Here is a 12356-nt window from a genome sequence, read left to right as displayed (position 1 = left end):
AAAGAAATTTTAAAGTGTCAAAAAGACTGTGAGGTGGACATTTCAGGAATGATGACATTTATCCCGACTAAAGAATGATCGGAAATCTCGAGCCAAGAGATGTAAGCTATAGCAATATTTTTAGATGGTAACCTGGTCCATTTGAGCCACGCAAATGTAACTGTTTCATCCCTTCATTCAGGTATATTGCCTAAATTATGGTAACTTACTATGAAAAATATCAACCAGCTCTGAACTGTTTAATAAACCTGGTAAAACCTTCACAGAATCCAGATGTCATTCAGCACCACTATGAATTCATACATGATTTTCCATTCAACTGAAATCCTCTCTCATTAACAGAGTTTCAATGTTAATAAAGGTTACTAACACTCTCCTCAATGTCTCTAAAAGCAAATCCGTCTCCTTCCATTAGTAGGAGTTTCCATCTTTTACTTGCACACCTAGCAGGAAAAAGTATAAACACCACTGCATTAAGGTGTAAGCCATGGCAAAGAAAAGCCTGACCACACCACCCTCACAACCTGAATATTAGATTCATCAGATCAGAATGAGGCCCCTAATGCAAATTAACATGAAGAGATTTCTCTTACAGGAAATCAAAAACTGCTGCCTCACTAAAGACATTGACAGTTAAAGTACCAAAGTTTAATGTTTGCATGAAAAAAATACAAGGGAAAATAAAGTAAACTACAAGAGGAAAAATCAAAAATAAACCCATTGTTATTGATGAAAAGAACTGTAAAGTTTACTTTTCACTTTTTATAACCTGTTAGCCTCTCTTTGCTAAATACCAAGATGAACTGCCTTTGCACGAATGCTAAAAATAACTGTAGATCATAGAAATATTCCAGCACCCTGACACCTCTCTTACTGTTATAAAACAGAAAGGCAAACACATTTAAGACAATAACATCTTCTGTTAATACCATCAAGAAAATGTTACTGCTCAATAAAGACATATAAATAGTTCCTTTCCTACTACAGTCACAATAGTTAAATACGGCCTTTGATTCATCTCTATCGTCTCCATATTTCTAAACATCTCTGTTCAATCAAAATAATGTTTATTTTATGGTTATTTTATAAAGACTGACTTGATATAAGACTTGGTGTCAAATTATTTTATATATATTGTGGCATGTACGGGGCGCCCCTGAGCTCCAAACCCCCAGATGCAATTGCATCACAACAGTCTCAGTTCAACAAAAGTGTTTTTCATTTAAACAATACAGGTAGTCCCCAGGTTACGGACATCCAACCTACGAATTACGAACAAGGCCGCAGCTGCGACGCATGCGCCTCAGCAACTGCCGCTCCGTCATCTTTGGCCTGGGGATGCTGCAAGCAGTTGCTAAAGGGGAGAGATTTTGCTGCTCGCGCAGTGTAGTGTCCCTTGAACAGCTCCCTGCGGCAAGAGGTGACCTGTAGTCCATAGTCACTGGGGCAACAGCTGTCGCTTGTGTGCAGGACAATGGTTCACTGCACACCCACTATGCCACCACAGCTACTGCTCCTGACTGGACACAGGCTGGATGGAGCTTAGGGAGGTGTTTCACTGCCTGCCCAGCATACACGGCTGCTAATGCTGCAAGCGGTGACCTGGTTGTGGCTTAACGGAGGCCATTGAGGGTGAACGGGGTGGCGGGGGTAGCATTGTAGTGTGCCTCGGATGGCTGCCTGTTGAATTGGGGTTGGGCGATTCTCTACCCGACTTTGACCGCACCATGTTAATTCTCGTTGGGCGGACACTGCAGGCAGGCAGCATACTGTAGTGGAGGTGACTGTGTGGTGGGACGAGTGATGAACCCCCCCTCGCCGCCCAAGTCATTCTCAATAGCAAGCCTGCTTGTACTATTATGCACACATCAGGAAGTTGTCTCTTGTCAGTACTTCAGACATGTTGACGACTGGTTCCTTCCTGCTGTGATAGCATGTATGGTACTGTGCAGAAGAGCTCATCTTACCCTTTTGTATTCACCCTTCAAGAATGTCTCTGAAACACAAATCTGATGCAAGTGCTGGTAATACAGTAAAGAAGAGAAAACCCATCACCATGGAAAATAAAGTAGAAATAATAAAAAAGTCAGATAGAGGTGAAACTCCATTATTCATTGGCAGAGCACTTGGTACAGTCGGTCAACACTAGCATTTATTAAAATAATGTACCTGTTCCAACTTACATACAAATTCAACTTAAGTACAAACCTACAGTCCCTATCTCGTATTTAACCTGGGGACTGCCTGTACTTTCAAACAGGCTTTATTTGTTGACAATACAGCACAAATCTTTCTTTTCTTCCTTAACTTTTCTTTCCTTTTTCTTCATCTCCACTCTCTCGTCCACACCCAACTCCAGCTTCTCCTGAGTCGAGTTGAGGGCTCTCTTTTTACTTCAGACCCAAGAGCACTTTCAGTGTTTAATCTATAGCTTCCAGGACATACTTCCAGGTCAGGTGGGACCACCACAGTCCTTGTAACATCAGTATCCAAGAGCTTCCCCTTGGCAGCCCCCACAGAAGTAAACAGGGCAGGACCATGGGACCACAACTCTCATGTAGACTTGAGGGCATCCATTCTGGAACTTGCAAGACAGGATGCTACCACCCAGTGTATGGGGTAATGCTCTAGCCAAAGCAAGCATTCCACCATTGGTGCAGACTTTCCAAGTTCCTGAGTCCATCCTAGAGATTGCTCAGTGGTTGCAAGGACGGCTCTCCCAATGTAGCCGCTGTAATATCCTTCCACTTCCATATCCTGGCATGGAAAGGAGGTATTGTGCCCTTCCTGGTTTTCCATTATAAAGGTATCTTGGTCAGGAAAGGGAGCTGTGTCCTTACTGGCTGGGTTGCTGGTTTGTCTGTCACAATATATAAGGCATTGTGCAATATATTATTATAAACTACTAATACTTTGATGGTGTCATATATTACATAGTGTTTTGTAACACTAGGAGAAATTCCTAGCAACTAAATAAAGTTCAAGTTCAGATTTATACACTGTCCTCATATCTGCATGAGTTCACCTTTGGGTATTTTGATATTCAACCCCAAATACATTTGTGTTAGGTTAATTGTCATTGACTGACACATTGTCCATGATTTCTTCTTACATTTCATCTGTTTGCCATGGCAACCATACAGCTAAGAATTGGATTAAGTGGATGTCATGTAATGTTTTTCCATGTCATACTACGTTATGTTCATAAGTTTACCACAGCACCCTAAACTGTCTAAATGGGAGTTGAAACAGTCAATATGTTTAACATTTTTTGTGTAGATGATAAGCATAAATCAAGCACAATGATCTCTTAAGTTACATTATAAGTTCTGTTATTTAACAAATTGCTTCAAGAAGGACAATGATTAGCAATGCTACCCTCCTTCACCAGAATTCTGAGCCCAAGTCCTAAATTTGCCACCACTCTCTCTGCCTGCATGTCATTTTCTTTGGGCTCTCTGGTTTTGTTCCCAGACCCCAAAGATGTACAATGTTAATGTTATTTGTGAACTGGCCTGTTAAGTGTGAATTTCAGCATGCGAATTAAAGCATCTTGGAATGGACTGCTACCCTATCCTTGCCGGCCACCAGTTCCGCTTTTATAGTCTCCTACTCCTGATACCATACATTAAATTAGGTTGATTCTGCAATAAACAGACAGATGGATGTTCAGGCTGACACCTATCAGTATCTTCTAGGTTAGCAAATATTCAGCTGTTTTTATACCCTTTATTTATTTTACCTTTCTTCATTTTTGCAATATTTGTCTAGCTGATTTTATAACATTCCAGAGGTGCTAGGTAGCCATTGTTTACATGGATATGGTCATTTTGTTACTGGGTTTTTCGTTAACAGATTGGTAACGTTGGCTCAGTCATTTTTTTTTTTTTGTACTTTTATTTTATTTTAACCATTTTAGGTGTCACTGCTTGCTTAGTTTGTTTAAGTTGTTTTAGTCTTTCCTTTTTTAAATGTGTTTTTTATTTTTGCTCTTTAAGAGCTAGCAAATGTTAGGTAGGTACTCATGTCTTTGCACTTAGGGACAAGTAAGTAAGTAGACCAATTAAGAAGTTAATAATTAAGCTGTTTTCTTAAGGCTACCAAAGTGATCTGCAAAAGATTTTTTAATATCTCATGATGTTTTCTTTGTTTACACATTGTTATGAAATGGTTTTGTTCTAAAATTTTTCCATGTTTTTCAAGACTTTATTTGGACATGAAATATACATTTATAGGATTTTTAGTTTTCATGGATGAATCCATTTTGTGGGTGTTTGTATATTGTGGTAAGAGTGGTTGCCACACCGTGATTACCATAGATCACAAACGTCACATCATGTAGAGCCTCAAATTTGCTTATATTCAAAAGGCAAAAACAGAATACACAGAAAAAAATCAGATTTAGAAAATTGTATATACACCATGTGTCAGCCTTAAGTTTCTTTATAAATCTCAAATCAACTTAAAACTATGTGCTTATGCAAGTGCTCGCACCCACTCCCAGTCACTGTCTGTCAGTAGCCATATATGTCGTAAAAACAGCCTTTTAAAATATTCATGATCTAATTAATATATACATTTCCCTGTGTTCCAAAGTGATGTATTTGCTACAAACCATGAAAGAACACAAGGAAAAAGGCAAAAAATGAAACTTCAATGAACGGGAATGTAAAGTATTACTGATTGAAACAGAAAATCACAAAACATTTTTCTGGTGGTCTCTTTGCGGGAGTCACAAATATAAGATAAAAGCAAAAGAGAGAGCAAGAGACAACAGCTCAGCAGAGAGAGCAATAGCAATGTGGCATCATTCAGTGCTCAGATCACCACCAGTACACAGCTTGAATTGACACAGGCTGTATGCACAGAAATGTGAGATACTAAGGGCATTCTTAATGAGCTTGTAAAAAAGTAAAATCATTTTGCCAAGTAAATGTCGATTCTGCAGTGCAAACAAGGCTAATTACATTTGATCTACAACATACGTCTTTGACTTGCCACTGTGCTGATGTCCTGAGGAAGAGGGTCTGGCTCATTCATGCGTTCATCTTGGCCTATCTCAGCTAGCAGAGGCTGTCTATGTTTGTGCTCTATGCTGTGCCATCATCACAAGGCGGCAAACCTCTGCAGGGCTGTACGGCACTGTGCTGCCCGACGAGTCCAAACACCGCCATCTACCTTTTCATGAACGTAATGACTTGAATGACTTAATGATTTTAATAACTTAATGACTTATTCACTTTTAATGTAGAACACCATCCACCTTTTAATGGTCTATTCTGTTACTATTATGATTATTTATTTATCTTTTGTTTGTCTAGAAGACACCTTTTTCCAAGGCAGCTTACAGAGTATGTTACAGTATATTATAAGTTCTATTATATATACATCAGTTCTATCACCAATCCTGTGTGGGTGTGCATTTTCACTCTTGTGGTGTGCCCACTATCATCTGTAAGAAAGATTATAAAAGTTGCTTCTAATGGACTAAACGTACTTGCAATCGTATCAATCATACTTACTTTGACCAATAATACCTCTGATTTCTGTTTTTTGCGCTATTATTTGATAAAAAAGCAGGGTTTTATAAACTTTTTTGTTTTGACCCAGTCTTGCCATTTTAGTGTCTTCTCTTGTTCTCTTGAAGACCCATATTCGTTCTTGAAAGCTCAAACAATAATCAACCTCAAAGAATCATGGACGATCATTATGGGAGTAAAAAAAAATACGCAACAGTGACCTACTTCGGAAACCATCTGCGACCCATTACCATTAAATACAACAGTGACTTGTATCTTATAGTTTAAGAAACCCTGTAATAAAGGAATTGTGATTTGAGTTACGCAGCAGTGTTGGTCAGACACATTTGCGTATCACATATTATTTATGCATTAACAGAATGAAAGTCCTCTCCCTTTACAAAAGCAAATTCATTCTGTGATCATGCACATATCATAATATTTGTGCAGCAAAGTATACCAATTACATTAGGAAAATGAACATTCTCTGCTAATTGTCTTTTGATGTCAGCCTGCTCAACATGACCATAAGGAAATTGCATGTATTTGGATAGCATTTTAATTATATCATCCCATACAGATGGCATGCCATGCCATCTTCAAGATTCCTAACTGGTCTGCAAGTTCACATTGAAAAGTGCTCATTGCCAAATATCCGACAGGTGTTCAAACCTGTAACTGAACCGAGATCACATGATCTATACATGATGATCTCCGTAATGTGTAATCTTCAATTAAGCACACCATAGCAACTCCAAAAGGACACCTCTAAGAAGTTTATGTAATTTTATAAGCCAGCTATCATCATGATCCAAAAAATCATTGTGATCCCTGATAGTCTTATGCTGCTAATGTTGCTATTGCCAGTTGTGTCCTACAACGCATAACACTTCCTTATTATGGAAGAAATAGACAGGCTATCTACTAAGGCACTCACCATTAAGTCTATGCTTTAAACATTATTACCAATGTTTAAGACAGCCAAATTGAAAGAACTGATATAATTAGTTCAGAAACATCAGAATGTGACATTGAAATATGCAATGAAACAAGATCTTCTGTTCAGTTCATTGTCCTGCCACTTGGTGTTCCTAAAATGCCTTCACCAAAAAAGTTTGTTCATGACTTACAGAAAAACGTACCATAATATTAAGCCAATTTTAATGCCAAGTACATATTTTGTAAATACCAGCTTTTGCATACAAAATGGCTTATGCAGATTTCCAAGCGTACGCAAGTTTTGTACATGAGCTGCCTGGTCATGTGTCTAAAGGCTTGTGTCAAAGATTATCAAAGATTGTGGATAAAAAACATCACTTTTTGTTGTTTGCTTTGCTTTATTTTTTAACTTTTACAAATCTTTACAGTAAGTTTTAGTTTTATAAACACAATTATCGTTCTGCATTTAGGTTATGGTCACAGATAAAACAGATTTTGGGTTTAGACGTTAGCTTGGCATATCAACAGTGTCTCTTCTTCTGGACCATTCAAAAAAATTTAAGCATAAAATACATCCATCCATCCATTTTCTAACCCGCTGAATCCGAATACAGGGTCACGGGGGTCTGCCGGAGCCAATCCCAGCCAACACAGGGCACAAGGCAGGAACCAATCCTGGGCAGGGTGCCAACCCACCGCAGGACACACACAAACACACCCACACACCAAGGCCAATTTAGAATCGCCAATCCACCTAACCTGCATGTCTTTGGATTGTGGGAGGAAACCGGAGCGCCCCGGAGGAAACCCACCCCATGCAAACTCCACGCAGGGAGGACCCGGGAAGCAAACCTGGGTCTCCTAACTGCGAGGCAGCAGCGCTACCACTGCGCCACCGTGCCGCCCGCATAAAATACATTACAACTCAAAACCTTAGGGCACCAGTCCATCACAGGGCAAACAGATACACACACTAAACACACACAAGGGCCAATTTAGCTGTGCCAGTTCAACCAACCTGCATGTCTACAGAAAGTGAGAGAAAACCAGACCACCTGGAGGAAATCGACACAGATCTGCAAACTCCACATAGGGACACAAACATCAGTCTCCTTACAGCGAGGCAGCAGCACTACCATTGCACCACCATGCCACCCATTAATATTTTGTGTTTTGTGAAATAGAAATTAGAAGTGACCAAGGCACACAACAGTGATCTCTATTATTTTCCCATTTCCTATTCCCTTTTTTCTTAGATTTCATCACCCTAAAACCAAAGGATTTTTTCATGGAAAAAGAACTGAATCATCTAAATGATACGTTTCACAGTTTGTCCGTTAACTACAGCATTACATCAAGTAATCTTACCAGTCTGCAGAAAAGTTACATGGAACTGCTCAACCGAAATCATGAAATAATTCAGAATTACAGTTATCTTCAGTCAAAGAATTTGGGACTCAACCAGACTCTAGCTAATCTCCAGATCCAGCAGTCTTTACTGAATAAAAAACACTCTGCATTACAGACCCAGTTTTCATCTTTGAATCGGAGACACGCTGCACTGTCTGCAAAATTTGATAAATACTGTTCAGGGAGAGACCCATCTAGTCAAGGTAAGATATGACAGTGGGGATCCAGTTCATGTGTAGTTTGTTGGTTTGATTTCATTCCTCTAATCACCCCTTTGCCTGCAGCACCATTTTGAAAGCTTCAAGGCTTTTGAATTTTTGCAGTAGCACTGAAACTGTTCACAGTGTTGAAATGCTTACTCCTAATCAAGCATCTAGTTATTTTCTCTTAAATCTTTGGACCCCTTATGCAGTGCCTTTTTAAGAGAAAATTGTTATGTTCATGGGCTTTATTAATAGCTTTGATGCTGCTTATACTTGCAAAAACGTGTTAAATTTTCAGATTCCTACCTGAAAATGGCAACATATTGAACCCAGTAAAGACATTCTATTTTTATACATTTTTCATTATTTGTAGGTAATCAGTCTATGTAATAGGCTAACACGTGTGTGATTCCCACATTCTGGTGCCAGCCTCAACTTAGTTTATTTGTTCAGGGTTCTTCTATGCAATGTCCACATCTACAAATATAATACACATAAAGCACAACAGAGCATACAGCAACACACATGCATAGAAAAAACAACTCAAAAAACATTGTGCAATGTGTATGTAGAAATTTAACAAATACACAATTGATCTATTACAACAAACATCACAATTACAATAAACCCACTAACACCATTTTCTTTTCCATCTGCCCCTGCTGTGATCCCTCTTGCTCTTGCTTTTAGGACCTCTGGAGAAGATACCAAAACACCAGACCTGCAATATTTCCTCAATCTGTTTTCCAAAAATTCTTGCCTTTCTCCTGCTGCTTGCTCCCCATCCTTTCACTGTCTCTCTCACTCTCGTGCTTTTTCTAAGTGCCATTTGGTTTCTGGCTCCTGGATGTTCCTCTTGCACAGTGCATACTTGGTCACTCTTTTTATTCACTCTACATAAATGGACACTAAGCTGAAGAATCTGCTCAGATATTTTGTTCTTGGCTTTCATATTAAATATTCAACATAACAAAAATATTTATTGTTAAACAGTAATGCATGAATATATGTGTATTTAGGTTAAAAAAGAGGCAACAAAGAAGAATGTGGAAGCGGTTTCACAAAAAATAGTAAATGAAGTTCAGCTGATGTCACCAGGAAGTGCGTCACTTTGCATTACTGACATCATGCCCCTTTCTCAAACGGTTAACAGAGCTCTCTTTTAGCTGAAGCTGACAAGGGAGGTTGCTTCTGAGGCCCCTTGTAATCCAGATGTTGTGGGTTTGTGGCTGATCCTCGTCAGTTACCGATTGCAAATCTGAGAATTGAGATGGCTCTTAGTGTAAGTCCATGACAATTGTGGACGCGGGTTCAAAGAGAGAAGACGGCAGAAGATAGACACAGTTTGTTGAATCAATTCACATTTTTATTCTTTGTGATTCTTGGTGAGTAGACAAGATTCCGCAGCCTGTCAGCTCAAATGCTCAGGGCCAGCCGAATCTCTCGTTCCTCTTTTTCTTACAGACTTTTATAAGTCAGCTATCACGTACACATCCTGCCAACATCCTGAGTAGCAGACATACAGCTTAGATAAAAAATCACTTCTAGCTTAAAATTTAAGCAAGCATTTTTGATTATTAATGAGTCATAAGACTCTTCCTTAAAGCGTGCATTTTAAAAGATTATAAGTTTGCCCAAAATACAGTTATTTGTCATCTTTGTTGTTAGGCTTACTTCCCTTTACCTTTTGAGACATGCTGTTCTTGTTTTCTGCGTACTGGATTATTTTGCACATTCAAGGGTGCAAAGAAATGTTACACCCAAGAATTTAGGGAACAGAATAAGAGACAGAAATTATACTGTCTTTTAAACTACATCCTTGTTCATAATAATTTCTTTTTTCCACACAATACAAAAAGGAAAAAACAAACCTTAGGGCAACTCAAGAATTCATCACATGCGCTAATAATGGTTGCCTTGAAAAAAATATACAGTATGACAAAATTAGTGACACTGATAAATCCACTCTGTGGTCCTGTTTCAATGGCAGGACAATAGCTTGATTAAAACAATACAAAGAGGGATTAAAAACAAACCTCTGGGTGACTCAAGGTTTCATCATAGTGCTAACAAATACCAGTTTCACTGAAAAATGTGACAAAATTAGTGATACTGACAAATCTTTAAGGTCCAGCTTCAATGACAGGACAAAAGCTTTCGTAAAACAGAAGTGACAAAAGTACCACTACAAGACACAGAGAAAGGAAACAGAATGAGTACAACACAGGAACAGCCAATCACACAAATTGATAAAATCATTAGAACGCATTAGGAACAGTCTCACCAGTAAAATAGTAAGCCATCAGCCATGACTTAAATTTGTGAGATCTATCTAATAATTCCATGTAAAACTTTCCGGAGTTTGAAATTATGCATTATGCATTATGCATTAGTGTTGTTTCTTTATCCAGGGAATTATAAGAAGACCTGAATCTTGTGTTATGATTATGCTTTGTTTCTAATTTTTATTTCATCTTCTAGATCGATGCCTACAATTAAATATATGGTTGATAAGATTTTTTGGAGTTGTTGAATCTATTTTCAGTGTTATTTTTTTTAATTTAGTTTCATTTTCAAGTAGTTTAAAATTATTATCATCTTTTTCCAATGCCGTTTTTATAGGCACCATCATTTTGTTGTACACTTTGCTCCACGTTACTAAAGAATTAGTATGTTAATTTGCAAAGTATAACATCTCTGTCATGATGACATAAAAGGTCAGCCCCAAGTTGACAGTGAATCTAACATGTGTGTTTTCTTTTTTGGATTCCTAGTGTGAAGACTATTTCACTTTGAAGTTTGACTATAAATTAGGGTTTTCATTTTGGTTTGGCAAAAGATCTATCTAAAATTTCATTTATGAGTTGGGTGTTTGACTCACGTTTAATCTTGCAGTCCTTTTATCTTTACATCTGCTCTGCTGGACACACAGAAACTCTTTAACAAAATTTAAATGAAGTAACTGTGACGATGCTTGTTCTACTCCATGCTCCCATCTGACTTCTGGGGAGCTCCCGAACCCAACACTGTCAGTAATGTCACCGGATGAGATGATCAGTGAAGACATCAACGAAGCAAGGGGATGGTGCAAAAAAGTGCAAAGTGCTTTTATTAAAAACACAACTAAATACAAACAGTGTCTAAATAAATAGTGCAGTGCAGTCAAATGAACATTACATTAATAATCCATTATAAAGGTAAAAATCCCAAAAGGTTAAAACAAAGCTAAAACACTAGAATTAAAACCTTCAGTAATCATTGGGGCTACACCAGCCAGACATAGCTCCTTCCCAGCCTCTTCATCTTACCCAAGATTTGTTCAGCCAACGAGACTTCAGCCACCACGGTCCTCTCTCTACCAACCCCCAGCATCTGCTAGACCGCTCAAGGTCAGTTGTCCACCTGTCTTCCTTCTCGCACACATGGTCGTCCCCCAGATCCCTAGGGCAGACTCCTCCTTGATTGTACCCACTCTCCCATTCAGTGGGCATGATCCGTCCATTGAGCGCCGATCACTCACTCAATCTGGACCCCTGACCACGTTGACCTTCTTTTTCCTCAGCTGGCTGGCTTGTCCACTCATTTGCACTACCCCAATGCTACTCTCTCGTTCTCCAGTCTTTTACTATTCTCTTCTCTTCCCTCCTTTCTACCTTGCGCTTCTCCTATTTATTACGGGGATGTGGTTCAGGTGTGGCGATTAGCAGCTCCTGCCATCAATTACAAATGTGCCTGGTAACCGCTCCAGCCACACTAGCACGCCTCCTCTTTATGTCGTGAGTAGCCTTTTTGATCTGAGCTGTGGACCCACTATACCACAGTAATTGCATGCATGGCATTTTTCTAGCTTACAAGAAATTAGTTTTAAATACACAAAATTTCTTTATTGAGATTTCAAGTAATGGAACAAGTTTAGACATTGAACAATATGTATCAAAACCAAATGAAATAAAGTTTTATTTTTAGATTTAATTTGGATTAACAGTTGCCCTCAAAATATGAAAATTTCTCTTGTTCTCTTATTTTTCTTTCTGTCTCATCTTACAGAACGGATTTGCTCTGTTTGTCCAGAACGCTGGCTGCCATTCAAGTCCCAATGTTATTTCTTTTCCACTGATACAATGACCTGGAATGCCAGCCTTGAAAGCTGCAAATCGATGGGTGGGAACCTGGTGATTATAGAGAGTGAAGAGGAGCAGGTAGTGTATGTCTTTTCCTAGACTGCTTTTAGGCAGGTTGCCAGTGATGAAGAAGTGAAGACAGGAATGTTGTCTGCATCAGTAAA

At 38.8% G+C, this 12356-nt stretch overlaps 1 protein-coding gene across 2 annotated transcripts in view; it reads left to right on the top strand.

Moving 5' to 3' along the window:
• Positions 1-12356, top strand: part of LOC120528074 (C-type lectin domain family 4 member M-like) — a 33770-nt gene that overhangs the window by 16373 nt on the left and 5041 nt on the right. For both annotated transcript variants that reach the window (XM_039752070.1, XM_039752069.1), the window contains exons 3-4: positions 7715-8071; positions 12119-12270. In XM_039752070.1, coding sequence (XP_039608004.1) covers positions 7715-8071; positions 12119-12270 — 509 coding nt within the window. The remainder of the gene's footprint in view (positions 1-7714; positions 8072-12118; positions 12271-12356) is intronic.

This window comes from Polypterus senegalus, chromosome 4 (assembly GCF_016835505.1).
Source record: "Polypterus senegalus isolate Bchr_013 chromosome 4, ASM1683550v1, whole genome shotgun sequence".
Lineage (NCBI taxonomy): Eukaryota > Metazoa > Chordata > Cladistia > Polypteriformes > Polypteridae > Polypterus > Polypterus senegalus.
Note: the sequence above shows the minus strand (reverse complement) of the source record. Positions and strands in the feature narration are given on the sequence as shown.